This window comes from Bufo gargarizans, chromosome 5, assembly GCF_014858855.1.
Source record: "Bufo gargarizans isolate SCDJY-AF-19 chromosome 5, ASM1485885v1, whole genome shotgun sequence".
NCBI classification, from domain to species: domain Eukaryota; kingdom Metazoa; phylum Chordata; class Amphibia; order Anura; family Bufonidae; genus Bufo; species Bufo gargarizans.
The window spans coordinates 319452338-319468955 of NC_058084.1; the positions used below are offsets into that span (position 1 = coordinate 319452338).

The 16618-nt window shown below is 42.8% G+C and overlaps 1 protein-coding gene across 1 annotated transcript in view; it reads left to right on the forward strand.

Moving 5' to 3' along the window:
• Positions 1 to 3593: 3593 nt before the first annotated feature.
• The window catches only part of LOC122939433 (collagen alpha-1(IX) chain-like), an 89060-nt gene continuing 76035 nt past the window's right edge, over positions 3594 to 16618 (forward strand). Inside the window, 2 exon segments of the mRNA XM_044295500.1 lie at positions 3594 to 3761; positions 14669 to 14777. Coding sequence (XP_044151435.1) covers positions 3594 to 3761; positions 14669 to 14777 — 277 coding nt within the window.

Here is a 16618-nt window from a genome sequence, read left to right on the forward strand (position 1 = left end):
CTTGCTAGCCTCCCAGACCAGTTTTCTTCTCGTCTTTTCATCCATTTTGGAGGGACGTCCGGTTCTTGGTAATGTCACTGTTGTGCCATATTTTCTCCACTTGATGATGACTGTCTTCACTGTGCTCCATGGTAGCTCTCTGTGGACCATGGCTTTTGCTGTGGGATGTGACTAAGAACATTTCCGGAAAGACCAACTAGAGCAGCTGAACTTTATTTGGGGTTAATCAGAGGCACTTTAAATGATGGCAGGTGTATGCTGACTCCTATTTAACATGATTCTGAATGTGATTGCTTAATTCTGAACACAGCTACATCCCCAGTTATAAGAGGGTGTGCACACTTAGGCCCCTTTCACACGGGCGAGATTTCCGTGCGGGTGCGATGCGTGAGTTGAACGCATTGCACCCGCACTGAATCCTGACCCATTCATTTCTATGGGGCTGTTCACATGAGCGGTGATTTTCACGCAACACTTATGCGTTGCGTGAAAATCGCAGCATGTCCTATATTCTGCGTTTTTCACGTAACGCAGGTCCCATAGAAATGAATGGGGTTGCGTGAAAATCGCAAGCATCCGCAAGCAAGTGCGGATGCGGTGCGATTTTCACGCATGGGTTCTAGGTGACAGTCTATTCACTGTATTATTTTCCCTTATAACATGGTTATAAGGGAAAATAATAGCATTCTGACTACAGAATACATAGTATAATAGTGCTGGGAGGGTTAAAAAAAATAAAAAAGTTAACTCACCTTATTCCCATGATCGCCTAGTTCCCGGTCGGTCTCTTCTTTAGCTGTGACTAAAGGACCTGTGGTGATGGACCATGTGATTGGAGCATGTGATCTGACATCACCAAAGGTCATTCAGCCCAAGCCCACAGCTAAAGAACAGACCGACCGGGAACTACACGATCATGGGGATAAGGTGAGTTAACGTTTTTATTTTTTTTTAACCCTTCCAGCGCTATTATACTAAGCATTCTGTATTCAGAATGCTATTATTTTCCCTTATAACCATGTTATAAGGGAAAATAATAGAATCTTCAGAACATCAATCCCAAGCCCGAACTTCTGTGAAGAAGTTCGGGTTTGGGTACCAAACATGCGCGATTTTTCTCACGCGAGTGCAAAACGCATTACAATGTTTTGCACTCGCGCGGAAAAATCGCGGGTGTTTCCGCAACGCACCCGCACATTTTTCCGCAACGCCCGTGTGAAACCAGCCTTATACAGCCCAAAAGTTCTGAAATGATTTATCTTTGTCTCATTTTTTTTACAGCACATTTTTTTGTAGACTTTTTATACCCACTGTGTATGTGTGTGTGTGTATGTATGTATGTATGTATGTATGTATGTATGTATATATATATATATATATATATATATATATATATATTATTTGAAGGCCACGCCTCTGTTGTATTGTGAACCCACTCCTGATTTTGGCTTACAAATTCTAATTAAATGAATTTATTTTATTGAAATTAATTTCATTTATACTGACCATGTGAAAGTGGCCTCAGGCATGAGTTGGAGTCCTATAGAAATTAATAAGTACGTGTACATAATTAACCAAGTTAATGACAACAAGTGTTTAAAAATGTAGATTTATTCTGTTTAAGGATATGACAAACCATGTAATTAGACATAGCAGTATTATATAAATCACTGTTACCAGAATTATCAGTTCATTTGATAAAGCAATACAAGGACTGAAGAAGAGTTGTCTGTGCTTCTATGACAATATATTCTTGTGCTTTTTTTTAAGTCAATAAATTGCTTTCATCTAATATGTGCAAACAGTTGACTTAAGTTTTTCATTCTTGAGGTTGAGAACAATATGAATGGATAGCTGGAACATAAAATATTTTGCATACCTTTTACACCTAGGCGTTTATTTCACATGTCCTGGAGAGCAAACTACCTTCATAGCAGACTGAAATGCCTTCCTTGATTTGCCTATTTGCATAACCCATAGTAAAATGACTGACCTGCAAGGTGCAATGTCTGGTAGCTACATACAGTATATCACTTGTAGCCTGAGGGCCATTATATGTCCAGACTCGCATCCTGTTAAAGTGGCAATGAATTCACAGTATTTGTGTCTGACGCTTAAGGGTTCATTCACATGTCCGCAATTTGCGGAACGGAATTCATTTCTATGTGGCCGCACGACGTGCAGCCCGGCTCCGGAAATGCGGACCCGCATTTCCGTTACCCCCAAAAATGGAACATGTCCTATTCTTGTCCGCAATTGCGGACAAGAATAGGCATATTCTATTAGTGCCTGCGATGTGCAGTCCGCAAAATGCGGAACGCACATTGCCGATGTCCGTGTTTTGCGGATCCACAAAACACAGTACGGACGTGTGAATGGAGCCTAAGGGAGTTGTCTCACATGGAATCTGGTGACATATTGCTAGGATATGTGGCATTGCTCAAATCTCTGCCCATTCTTTTTTGGCATTGCTCAAATCTCTGCCCATTCTTTTTTGGCATTGCTCAAATCTCTGCCCATTCTTTTTTGGCATTGCTCAAATCTCTGCCCATTCTTTTTTGGCAATAAAAGAATGAAAGGTGATAAATTCTACACACAAAAAAAATATATAGAAATGATGTGCAGGAGCCAAGACTCAAACCCATATTACTATTGAACTTTTCAATGAATGAAAGCAAAGCAATCTGGAAAGGTGGCCCACTCCTAAAGCTTATGTTAAGTTTCGTCTAATATACCATTTATGATGCCTCTTAATGATGCTAACATCTCTTCTGTTGTAATCAATGGGACTATCGTTCCCTTTAATAAAAACAGCCATTTATGTGGTCTTCTCCTATCTGAAAACTAGCACAGTAATTGATGCGTCTTCCTTTCATAATGTGCCATGTGTAGATGTACCTTGTGATAATGCCGTGTTATGAACATTTGGGAAGTTCTTGATGGCAAAGATTTAAAAAAATATAAAAAAAAGCTACGGTATCATCTTCTTGGCAGAAGTTCAGATAGAACAAGTTCTTGGTGCAGAGTTCAGAAGCTTTTTGGACAGACATTTACACTAGAAGTAGAGTACAGAAGTTTAAGCCATGAGGATGATCTCTGTCCCCGGCCAGTGGGATGGTAATTAGGGAAATGTGGTTGTTTGTCCAGTAGATGCCGCTGATGTTATGTATAACAGTAAGTTCTACATACTACGTGTAAAAATGCTTGTAGCTTAGGAAACAAATGCTACGAGAACTTATGGTGATCATGTCTAGGGATAATTTGGATCTGGTTGCTATAACTCAGAAATGGTTCAATGATTGTGATGACTGGGAAATAGCCATACCAGTTACATACTGTACAGGAAAGACAGAGTAGACAGAGGCGGTGGAGTAGCCATTTATGTCAGGGTAGTCCTAAATCTACAGTAATTCAGGAGACACACAGTGCTGGAAACTCATTGGATTTGCATGCAAACTAAAGAGGGAACTGTTATTAGAATTGGTGTGGTATATAGGCCTCCATGGCAAAGTGAGGATTATGATTTCAAGTTGGTGGATGAAATGTTTTAAATAGCAGAAAAAGGAGATATTGTAGTTATGGGTGACTTCAACATGCCCGGTGTAGACTGGAATATCTCTAGTGCTTTTTCATGCAAGAGCAGGAGTCTAATTGATGCCCTTAAAGGAGCATCTCTGAAACAGCAAGTTAAGTCGCCAACCAAAAGAGATATCATTCTAGATTTAGTCTTCACAAGTGGGGATCTGGTGCTTGAGGTTAAGGTGGAAGAACATTGGGGTTCAGTGACCACCAATGCTTATGGTTCAACATAAAAACGAAGTGGGAACAATCTTACACTACTACGAAAGTGCTAGACTGTTTTAAAGGGAATTAAAAAGGTGGAAGGAGTGTATGCCCAGCGGACTGTATTAAAAATGGCCATCTGAAAGACAACTGAACTAATGTCGGACCGATTAGCAAACGTAAAAGAGACCACTATGGTTTACTAGAGATATAATTTAGTAGAAGAAAAGAAGGCTGCTTTTTAAGTGGTATATAGAAACTGGAAGAGTAGCTGATGGAGAACTGAATGGCATAAAAAGCAGATTGGTCACTGGGTACAAATGTTACTGCTACACCCCTGGGCATTTCTCATCCGTTTCTGTTACTGAAAGTCGGAAACATCTTAAGCAAAAGAGTGACCTAACTTCATAGATACGCAGGCAGTGTACGGAGCAGGCTCAGGTATTGAGCCCACTTCATACACAGTGGCTGCCAGCTGTGTTACACCTGCCTGTAGCTGCTGGGATGAGAAATAATTTTTTATATTATTAGATAAATTATAATTTTTTTATATAATTATTAGAGATGAGCAAATTTCATATTTTGAAATTCGTTTGCGCTTTGTTTGGTGGTAAATTGCAGAATTGCGTTATGGATTCCGTCACCACGGACCATAACGCGATTCTATGACGGAATGCATAACGGAATGCCTTTAGAGGCATTCCGTCATAATAGAAGTCTGTGGCCAGCATAACAGATCCGTCCCGTTTCCTTTATGAAGGGTAGTCCTCTCTGGAAAATGGAAACAGGACGGATCTGTTATGCACACCATAGACTTCTATTATGACGGAATGAATAACGGAATGCCTCTCCACAAATAGAGCTCCCGAGGTAACAGTACACTGTAAAACCCTAAAAAGTTACCACGTTTTGAAAACTAAACCCTTCAAGGAATTCACCTTTTGCATATAGTGATTGGCTTGACCCCACAGGTGTTTAATATAATTTTTTTAACAATTAGACTCGAAATAAAAAAGTACATTGTATTTAAATTATATGCAGTTTTAGCCTCAAATGTTTCATTTTCATAAGTGGCAATAGGAGAAAATGCACCCCAAATTTTGTTATATAATTTTACCCAAGTACAACAATACCGCCTATGTGGTCATAAACTGCTGTTTTAGAAGATAAAAAGCACCATGTACATTTGAGGTCTAGTTTGATGATTTATACAGCACTGGTCGACAACTGCAAAGGCTCTAAAAAGAAAAGAACCCCGAATTGACCCCATTTTAGGAACCACATTCCTCACAGAATTTACCAAGGTCATTTTGAGCATTTTGATCCCACGGGTCTTTTGTAAAAGTTAATGCACAGCAGATAGGGCAAAGTGAAAATTGAAATTTTTACGCAGATATGCCATTCAGTGCCCAATATGTTGTGCCCAGCATGTGCCAGTGTGAAAAGTAAATATTATTATATGGGTTTTAGAAACACTCTACATGTGATTAGAGTTGAGCGGACACCTGGATGTTCAGATTCGACGGGTTCGGCCGAACTTCAGAAAAGAGTTCGCGTTTGGGACCCGAACTTGACCCCGAACCCCATTGAAGTCAATGGGGACCCAAACTTTTGAGCGCTAAAATAGCTGTAAAAATGTCATGGAAAGGGCTAGAGGGCTGCAAATGTCGTCAAAATGTGGTTAAGAGCATGGCAAGTGCTCTGCAAACAAATGTGGATAGGGAAATGACTTAAAATAACATAAAATACGTAAAAATAAAAAATAATAATCTTGCTCTAGGAGGACCAGGTCCATATGGAGTAGGAGGTTGAGGAGGCAGTGGATGTGGCGGTGTCGGTGGAAGCGGCGGTGGAGGAGGAGGAGGAGGAGGAGGAGGAGGTAGCCAACACTGCTTTTTGGTTTTAAATGTATTTGTATTTTTTAACTTAGGGTACACCCCAAAACATTGGGAAATATAACCTGTGATAACCCCCTCCAGTCATGCTAAACACACGTTCAGAAAATACGCTGGCTGAAGAGCAGGCCAGCACCTCCAAGGGGTAAAGGGCAAGCTCAGGCCATGTGTCAATTTGGAGATCCAGAAGTTGCAGGGGCTCACCCCGTTTGTGTAGCCGTGTGCACACTTGCTGCCCCACCATGTCGCACGTCCCCGTGATGTTCACGATCCAATTTGATATCTGGTCTATCAACTTTCGAGGTTCTATTATGTGCCTACCATGGTGATCACGGGTGGCGGGGAATCAGGGTTCCAGGCTAGAGAGGGAGCGTGAGAAAGAGAGACCACATCCAAGGGAGGATTCATTTTTTCAAATTTAAAATGATAGAGTTGAAATATGGGAGAAATTATTAAAGCGTAAAAGTGTGAAAACTTTTCAAAGTTTAAGCATTGAATGAAAGGATGTGGCACGCATTAATTACTGAATAATTTATAAAATTTTATTCCCTGTCACCTATGCATAGCAGGTGTTTATTCACATCTAAAATTGTAAAATGTCAACCCAAGAATGTAACAGAAAAATTATTGAAATTCATTAAGCTGTCAACTAGGTAGAGGAGGGGTATATTGCACCCAAAAATTGGTGAATTTCACCCTAAAATGTAACTGCCATTTTTTTTTTTTTTTTTTTTTTTTTTTTTTTTTTTAAACCTGTCTACTAGGTATAGCAGTGGTACATCACACCCAAAAATTGGTGAATTTCACCAGAAAATGTAACTGACAATTTATTTTTTCGGTCTACTAGGTATAGGAGTGGTACATCACACCCAAAAATTGTTGAATTTCACTAGAATATATAACTGAGAATTTATTAATTTTTTTGTTTAACCTGTCTACTAGATATAGCAGTGGTAATATACAACCAAAAATGTGTTAATTTCACCAGAAAATGTAACTGACAATTTTTTTTTATTTTTTTTACTGGTCTACTAGGTATAGCAGTGGTACTATACACACCAAAAATTGGTGAATTTCACCTGAAAATATTAATGACAATTAAAATAAAACACGTACAAAAAAAATAAAATAAATTAGATTTATGAGGTGGAGTTCCATACGAAGTAGGAGTTTGAGCAGGCGGTGGACGTAGCGGTGTAGGTGGAAGCGGCAGTGGAGGAGGACGAGGTAGCCAACACAGGTTTTTGGTTTTAATTTTATTTTTTTAAATTGGGGTACAAAAGAGTGTGAAATATCCAAAATACAAACATGAGCTATTGCGCTGCGTATAACAATGGCTGGTTAGTGCCGTTATACATGTCTATTCTGGACAAGGTACGGACAAGTCCTGAGGGATCCATGCCTGGTTCATTTTAATGAACGTGAGCTTGTCCACATTGGCTGTGGACAGGGGGCTGCGCTTGTCTGTGATGATGCCCCCTGCCGTGCTAAACACATGTTCAGATAATACACTGGCTGCAGGGCAGGCCAGCACCTCCAAGGCGTAAAGGGCAAGCTCAGGCCATGTGCCCAATTTGGAGGCCCAAAAGTTGAAGGGGGCAGACCCGTCATTCAGTACGTGTAGGCGTGTGCACACATACTGCTCCACCATGTTGGTGAAATGCTGCCTCCTGCTAAGACATTCCATATCAACTGGTGGTGCTGGTTGTTGTGGTGTGCTGACAAAGCTTTTCCACATTTCGGCCATGCTAACCCTGCCTTCTGAGGTGCTGGCGGTGCCCCAGCTGCCTTGGCGACCTCTTCCTCGTCCTTTGCCTTGTGCTTCCACTATGCCCCCGCTGTTAGGTAGGAATGCCACCAGCAGCGTGTCTACCAGCGTGCGCTTGTACTCGCGCATCTTGCAATCACGCTCAAGTGAGGGAATTAAGGACGGTACGTTGTTCTTGTAACGGGGATCCAGCAGCGTGGCCACCCAGTGATCAGCACAAGTTAGAATGTGGGCAACTCGGCAGTCGTTGCGGAGACACTGCAGCATGTAATCGCTCATGTGTGCCAGGCTGCCCAGAGGCAACGAAAAGCTGTCCTCTGTGAGAGGTGTATCGTCTGTGTCCTCTGTATCCCCCCATCCACGCACCAGTGATGGCCATGAGCTGGTCTGGGTGCCACCCTGCTGTGAACATGGTTCCTCCTCCTCCATCTCCTCCTCCTCATTCTCCACCTTGTCATCCTCCAGAACTGGACAATTGTGTACCTTGGGTTTGTGGGTGCAGGAACCCACCCTCGGAGCCACTTGGGAATGACTGGCCGGAAACCCTACGAAATGATCCCTCTTCCTCCTCCTCCTCTTGTGCCACATCCTCATCCATCATTGCTAGGAGCGTTTTTTCAAGGAGGCATAGAAGTGGCATAGTAACGCTGAGAACGGTGTTGCCGGCACTGGCCATGTTGGTGGAGTATTCGAAACAGCGCAACATGGAACACAGGTCTCGCATGGAGGCCCAGTCATTGGTGGTGAAGTGGTGCTGTTCCACCGAGCGACTCACCCATGCGTGCTTTAGCTGAAACTCCACTATTGCCTGCTGCTGCTCGCACAGTCTGGCCAGCATGTGCAAGGTGGGGTTACACCTTGTGGGCACGTCGCATATGAGGCGGTGAGCAGGAAGGCTGAAGTTACGCTGCAGCGCTGACAGGCGAGCAGCAACAGGGTTTGTTCCCCAAACAGATAAGTTTTAAAACTGCCTGCTGTTGTTAACCCCTGGCTGTGGTGAAGGTGTTAAGCTAAACGGATAAGGAGCTGGTAGAGGATGAGGAAGCAGAGTAGGAGGAGGAAGCAACAGGAGGCAAACTGAAGCGCCCTGCAATCCTCGGTGGTGGAAGGACATGCGCCAAACTGCTATCTGCCTCAGGCCCAGCCGCCACTGCATTTACCCAGTGTGCTGTTATGGAGATATAACGTCCCTGACCGTGCTTATTGGTCCACGTATCCGTAGTGAGGTGCACCTTGCCACAGATGGCTCAGATTCAGTGCCGCCGCCGCCGCCGCCCACCTAACTTGGTCAATGGGCTTGGGGCAGGGTAAAACGATAGTGCCCTGCACCCACACAACTATTTCTATGTAGATCGCTGAGTTAGATTCTCTCCTATTCTCTCCCTGAAATCACCAGCAGCATCCTCTCCCTACACTGAGCACAGCAGAGTGACGTGCAGCGCTACGTGACTCCAGCTTATATAGAGGCTGGGTCACATGCTGCTCTGGCCAATCACAGCCATGTCATTAGTAGGCATGGCTGTGATGGCTTCTAAGGTCAGACAGTTAACCGCTTGTTGATTAGCTGCTGTGCAGCCTTTCAAAAAGCGCCAAGAAAGTGCCGAACACCCTACATGTGACCCTATTCTTTTGCCTAGATGTATGAGAGGGTTCAGGAGTATAAGAACACCATGCACATTTTGAGGCCCAATGTGGTGCTTTCTACCACTCTGGTTGAAATAATATAGAAACCTCAATAAGTGATCCCACTTTAGAAACTCCTCCCCTTAAAGTCTAAAGGAATGGAATGAGCATTTTTACGCCACAGGTATGTTGTAGAAATTAATCTGCAATTGCAATTTTTCCACAAATAAGGCATTTCAGTGCCCAATACACTGTGCCCAGCTGGTGCCATCTGAGACTCGCATCACACTTCTTTTATTCATAGGAAGGTTCTACTGGGTATGGAAATGCAATAAATGTGGTTGTAACCTGCTGAATGGAAACACGGCCCAGCTCAGAAGGGAAGGAGCGCCATTTGGCTTTTGGTGTGCGAATTTTGCTGGAATGGTTTTTGGGTGCTCATCACATTTGCACAGAACCTGAAGCACACATACAGTGTAAGCCCCCAATAAATGACTCTATTTTGGAAATTAAAACCCTCAAATTATTTATCAAGGGGTGGAGCGAGCATTTTGACACCACAGGTGTTTATGGCATTTCAGTGGCCAATATGCTGTGTCCAGCTTGTGCTATCTGAGAAACACCACACTGCTTAAATTGTTAGGCGAATTCTACTGGAATGCCATAAATGTGGGCGTAAACTGCTGTTAGAGCTCTTTCACATGAGCGTGTCCCTTTGCGGGAATCGCGCTCCATGTGAGAGTGAGACTGTGCTGTGTGGACTACAGAAGCGCAAGGCATTATCATGATTAATAATGCTGTGTGCCTCTGCCTGACTTTTCCATGACAGAATCAATAAATCATGATTTTGCTATGCGCTTCTGTAGTCCAGACCGCACAATCCCACTCATACGGAGCGTGATTCCCGCAGGGGACACATTTGTGTAAAAGAGCCCTTAGGGTTATGCTACAGGATTCAGAAAGGAAAGACCACCTTTTGGCCTTGGAAGCGCATATTTTGAAGAATAATTTCTGGGTGGCTTGTTACTTTTATACAACCACTGGGGTACCAGTAAAGCTATTTTCTGACAATCATACTTAAAAAAAAAAAATAAGTAAAGTTTTGCTACTTTTACACAATCAAAGCTTTTTTGAAAAAAAAAAATGTTTTTGTCACCATTTTTTTTTTCTAGCTATGGTCTTGTGTGAGGGCTCTTTTTTGGCCAGATGAGGTGATTTTTTTCATTGGTAACATTTTGGGATCCATAAGATTATTATTTTTTTTTGTCAAAAATGGCTGTTTTGACATTGTCTTCATCAATATATTTTTACAGTGTTCACCCGACAGCCTTATGCTGGGGGACACCCTGGTTTGGATGTAGGTTGCGGTGCCCTTGGTGTTGGTTGTTTGACGGGGTCCTGTGCAGCAGTAGAGGAGGCAATGATGAGGCACTTTTGCAGTAGAACAATTTACTGAAGAATGAAGTTCAGGCACATCAGTTACAGTTCTCAGGTTGAAGGGGACTGACAGGCGATACACAAATGCACTTTCCACAGTTCTTAGAGATGACACGGCTGCTCAGGTAGTTAATAGGCCAGTATGTTCCTTTATAGCCATTTTCACACTGCACTTCTGTCAATGACTTTGGCATAAGCATTCAGGAATGAGGGCGCACACTTTCTACGGTAGGATGCAACCACAGAGTGGACACTAATGTCAGAATATATTCTGCACCTTTTTTGAGCAGGTTGCTGTACACCCCATTTAGGTTTAAACAATGTCCTCGGTAGGATGTGGAACAGTATCACATATCTGGATTTTTGGCTTTTGTAAACTTGTCTAGGGCTTTACAGTACTGAACAATGTGGCTGCAGTGTCTATAACCTTCTGGAATGCAATTCACTTGTACAGGCCTTCTACTCTGCACCTCTCTCTCTTTCTTATGGTCTGCTTTTCCAGTAAAGTTCTTTTATGGCCTAACTCTAGCTGATGTCTGACCGGGGGCTGAATCCTCTGTCAGCTCCTAAATTTCTACTTCTGTTCTCTTCACTGGCTCAAACTAGACTGACTCGTCTGACTAGAATGTTCTCACGGGTATCACAGCTAAGGCTTAAACCCGCCAGAGGGTATATGTGGAAACAGTGGTAAATAAAACAACTAGTAAAATGAGACAAAAAATGAAAAAAGAACAAAAAAGGTTACCAAATGGCAGAATTGGGGAGCTGTTAGGCAAGGGAGGTGGTTGAAAGTTGACTAGAAGGGGATACTGACCCTAGATCTTACCCTATACTCAACACCCTGCCTATAAAACTGAATAACCGCCCCGATGGGGGAGATCCCGTATCAGGAACCTCTTGAGAGCACTAGGATGGCCCTGATAGGGGGATGATATGCCAGTAGCTAAACTGGCTACTAACACTGAGCTACAGTAAATGCAAAAAAATAACAAAAAATATCATAAAGAATTAATAATATACAGTGACAAAAAATGCTCAGACAGATTAACCAACACCAGTGATTAAATACAATAATCAACTCTATTCAGCGCAATAACAAAAGTATAAGCCACTACATTATAATAAATGTTCATGAGATGTTTACTTAATTCAATGTCCCAGTCCCAACGCTTTTTGTCAGTGTAGGGGCTCATCAGGGGACAAGCATAGCATAAAAGGATGAACAATAAAGCAAATGAATATCCCAATCAATAATAGAGTTGAGATGTTTGTCATATGATAAAAGACAAAAATCAGATGCAACCAAATGGCCACCTAAGCCCCCTTTTAAATTTGAGTCACTCATATACCACAATGAGGTTTGCCAACAGGCATTTCAAATGTGCATAAACCTAGAGTGCCTTTGCGATAGCTCTAAACGATAATGCAATCAAAGAAAATAAATGTAACTCTATCAGAAGGAGGCCAGATAGAGTATAGCCTGCATAACCAGTCAAATTTGCTCAAGCAAGGGGAGGACGCCAGAGGTAGCATGAGCAGTACCTGCACCATTTTTGGTGACTTGTAAATTCATGTATTATTAACAGATCTCCCCATTCTCTTTGATGCAGCAGACATCCTTATATCCAGTTTGAGAAGTGTACATTTATATACTGCTTACCCAATCACTAATATTCCACCTTCATACAGTTTTATCATACATTTTTGAATAATGTCAACTTGCACACATCATGGCTTCCTAAGAACATGTAAAAACTTTATTGTAATCCAAAACAAAGTCCTAGCTATCTTCTCATGCGTTTGCATGTACTTGTTGGTTTTGCTTGGTCGATATCTTATGAAAGCAATCTTTGTTTTAGTCTAGCATGGTCTTTACTTAGAACAAAGAGGCATGTCTTATGCATAGGGGGCTGAGAATGTATCTGGTGGAAGTATGTGAAGTGTCACGCCTCAATCTTTGAGGAATTATAGGGGGAAGAAAAACAATGGAATCCTAAAAGTCCTTCTCTTATGTGTTTCCTGGGATATTTTGCCTGAATACATATGTACCTATTCTTATCCACATTTGCACGCAGTCATACTGGTGTAGAATCCAGAAGAATTCTTGAAATAATTTATAAGAGTAGTCTGTATGATTACAATGGAGGAGCCACATCATATAGACATAAGACCCCTCATGCACAACTATGGAAATTATGTATTTTGGGGTTAGTTACATTTTATCATAGTTTTGCAAGTTCATGAATAATATATATATATATAGTAAGAAGGTACAAGGAATCATCGTGGATGATAGGTACGTGTCACCGAGGTTCCTGGCCTCGGTGGAGTAAGAGCGGTTTTATGTGTCAGCAGCAGTTGCTGTTTGACACCTTAATACTTAGTATGACTGTATAGCTGATCCGGGACGGCTCTTACTGGGAGTAGTCAAAGTGCTGGGTGGGTGACTACTCCCCATGTTCCAGGCCGGGTTTTGCCAGGCCTAAAAAACAGCCAGCACTGCCAGGTGAGGAGGATTACCTCAGTCTGACAGTGGAGCTCAGGAGGTGTGTGTGCTGGGATCTGAGGCTTGTGCCGTGCTGGAGGGCTGAGACCCGTCTGTAAGAGAAACGGGCCCCCTAAAAGCCTGCTATGGACTGCTGGAGGCAGAACTGCCAACAAGGTGATTTTTGCTATGTAGACTTTCCATTGTGTGTGAACTAACACCAAGACTGCAAAGTGACGTTTTGTTTTTGCTTTATGTGTGAATAAACACGGAAGTTTGATTTAAGAACTGTTAATTTTCCTCTGTACTGCGTCCGCACACCCTGTCTACCAGAGCGAATCCCCACTTTATATATATATATATATTTATATATATATATACACACTCACCTAAAGAATTATTAGGAACACCTGTTCTATTTCTCATTAATGCAATTATCTAGTCAACCAATCACATGGCAGTTGCTTCAATGCATTTAGGGGGGTGGTCCTGGTCCAGACAATCTCCTGAACTCCAAACTGAATGTCAGAATGGGAAAGAAAGGTGATTTAAGCAATTTTGAGCGTGGCATGGTTGTTGGTGCCAGACGGGCCGGTCTGAGTATTTCACAATCTGCTCAGTTACCCAGATTTTCACGCACAACCATTTCTAGGGTTTACAAAGAATGGTGTGAAAAGGGAAAAACATCCAGTATGCGGCAGTCCTGTGGGCGAAAATGCCTTGTGGATGCTAGAGGTCAGAAGAGAATGGGCCAACTGATTCAAGCTGATAGAAGAGCAACGTTCACTAAAATAACCACTTGTTACAACCGAGGTATGCAGCAAAGCATTTGTGAAGCCACAACATGCACAACCCTGAGGCGGATGGGCTACAACAGCAGAAGACCCCATCAGGTACCACTCATCTCCACTACAAATAGGAAAAAGAGGCTACAATATGCACAAGCTCACCAAAATTGGACTGTTGAAGACTGGAAAAATGTTGCCTGGTCTGATGAGTCTCGATTTCTGTTGAGACATTTAAATGGTAGAGTCCGAATTTGGCGTAAACAGAATGAGAACATGTATCCATCATGCCTTGTTACCACTGTGCAGGCTGGTGGTGGTGGTGGTGTAATGGTGTGGGGGATGTTTTCTGGGCACACTTTAGGCCCCTTAGTGCCAATTGGCCATAGTTTAAATGCCACGGGCTACCTGAGCATTGTTTCTGACCATGTCCATCCCTTCATGACCACCATGTATCCATCATCTGATGGCTACTTCCAGCAGGATAATGCACCATGTCACAAAGCTCAAATCATTTCAAATTGGTTTCTCGAACATGACAATGAGTTCACTGTACTAAAATGGCCCCCACAGTCACCAGATCTCAACCCAATAGAGCATCTTTGGGATGTGGTGGAACGGGAGCTCCGTGCCCTGGATGTGCATCCCTCAAATCTCCATCAACTGCAAGATGCTATCCTATCAATATGGGCCAACATTTCTAAAGAATGCTATCAGCACCTTGTTGAATCAATGCCACGTAGAATTAAGGCAGTTCTGAAGGCAAAAGGGGGTCCAACACCGTATTAGTATGGTGTTCCTAATAATTCTTTAGGTGAGTGTATATAGTATATTCTATGTTCCTATATTTCTAGTGGTGTCTTTACTTACACTTCTTGTCCTTTTCTTTCAGAATATGTGTGGGAAGAGGAAACATATTGGAACATGGCTGTTTATGTGTTCACTGATTGCTACACAATTACTTTATAGTCAAGGACAGGAGTATTCAGGAGACAATTCAGGTAAATTTATACTTAAAGGGAAAGTATTATCATAAAATGACTTTTTTCATTTTTAATGCCGCCATCTATCATTTATAAATAAACTTGAAATATCACAGTTTTTACACTGAACACTGTGACTAATGATAGGCCGTACATCCCAGCTTTGAGTGGTCTGGGACAACACCAGCAGCGTGCATAACACATCAGATCAATTTTGTTTATTTTTTTTTACGTTAAGCCACACTTCTAAATCCTCCTAAACCCGATCCATACATGGCCAATCTCTCCCAGCCCCCTTTGTGCTCCCATGCAGTAATAGTGCTTTATTGTGCTCCCTACTGTAAGGATGCTCTTTTAGTGTTTCACTCATAGTAGTGATGCCCCTTAGTTCCCCAACACAGTAAGAATGTCCCCTTTGTGGCCCCTTTAAAACAGTAATGCCCATTAGTGCTCCTCAGGCCTGTTGCACATGACCGTATGCCCTCCGAGATATACGGTCTGTGAGTGGGCACACGGGAGCACACAGCATCATAGATTACAATGATGCTGTGGGCATCGGGCCGCCCGGTCGTGTGCAAGAAGCCTTAAACAGTAAAATTGCCCCCAGGCAGTATTGTTCCACTCTTAGTGCCCCACAAAGTATGATGCCCTCTTAGTGACCCCTACTCAGTATTATGGTTCCCTAATGCCCCCATGCAGTATAATGCTGTTTTAGTGTTCCGCATGCAGTATGATGCCCTTTAGTGCCTCCAAAATTAATACTCATCTAGTTGCTTTTCCATAACGTGCAAAGCTCATCCCCTAGTGAAGGCCTCTTCCGGGTTGTGCTGTCTGCGGCTCACAGCAAGTGCAATGAGATAACATCACACCTGTGCCAGGTCACTGACAACAGTAGTCTCAGGGTGGATGGGGGAGCAGGGAACTGATGACTCCCTTCTTCAGCATTCTATTTAATGGTGTCTGTCTCTTGAGGATGCAGATACAGTTAAAACGAGTTTCCAAGACTCTAATACTGATGACCTATCCTCAGGTATCTGTATCTGATCAACACCCAGAACCCCCATCAATCAACTCTTTGACAAAGCACTGGCTGTTCTGTGAGCACCACGGCCTTCTTCGTGCTTATCAAGCACAGCACTGTACATTGGGCTTGGTATCACGCTCAACCCCATTCACTTCTACGGGACTGAGCTGTGACCGATGAATGTGTCGTCACTTGCCTACGAAAAGCTGAGAGAAGGCCATGGCGCTACTGCAAGTGCTGGTGCCTTCTCACACAGCTGATCGACGGGGGTCCCGGGTGTCGGACCAACACAATCAGATACTGATGAATTATCCAGAAGATAGGTCATCAGTAATAAAGTCTTGGAAAACCCCTATAAAGCTGGAGCATGTGGCAGCCTTCCTAGGACGGCAATACAGTGTCCAGAATCCAGGACTGTCCCCCTGGATCCAAAGTGGTTGAGGGGGGCATGTAATAGTCTTGTCCTGTAGAGATCCTACCTCCACAGTGACCTCTGCACAGGTCACAGAACACTCTCCCACAGAAGTAAATTGTTCATCTCCCGATTACAGGTTCCTACGTCCCTTTGGCTGCTGCAAAGTAAATTTCTGGACTGCTGTTCACACAGTAGCAATTGAGGCAAGATGGCTACCACCAAAATCATCATATTATTGTTCCAGAGAGTTTGTGGAATCAGAAACATTCTGTACAACACTTATACAAGAATGCAAACCAGTGCCAGATATTAACAGACTTTTGTTCTGGGATGGGCAGCAAGATTGAGTATGTGTTGTCCCTCAGTAATTATAAGCTGTGCTATGAGATTAGAAGAACCTGGCTTCTGTCTTTCACAGCA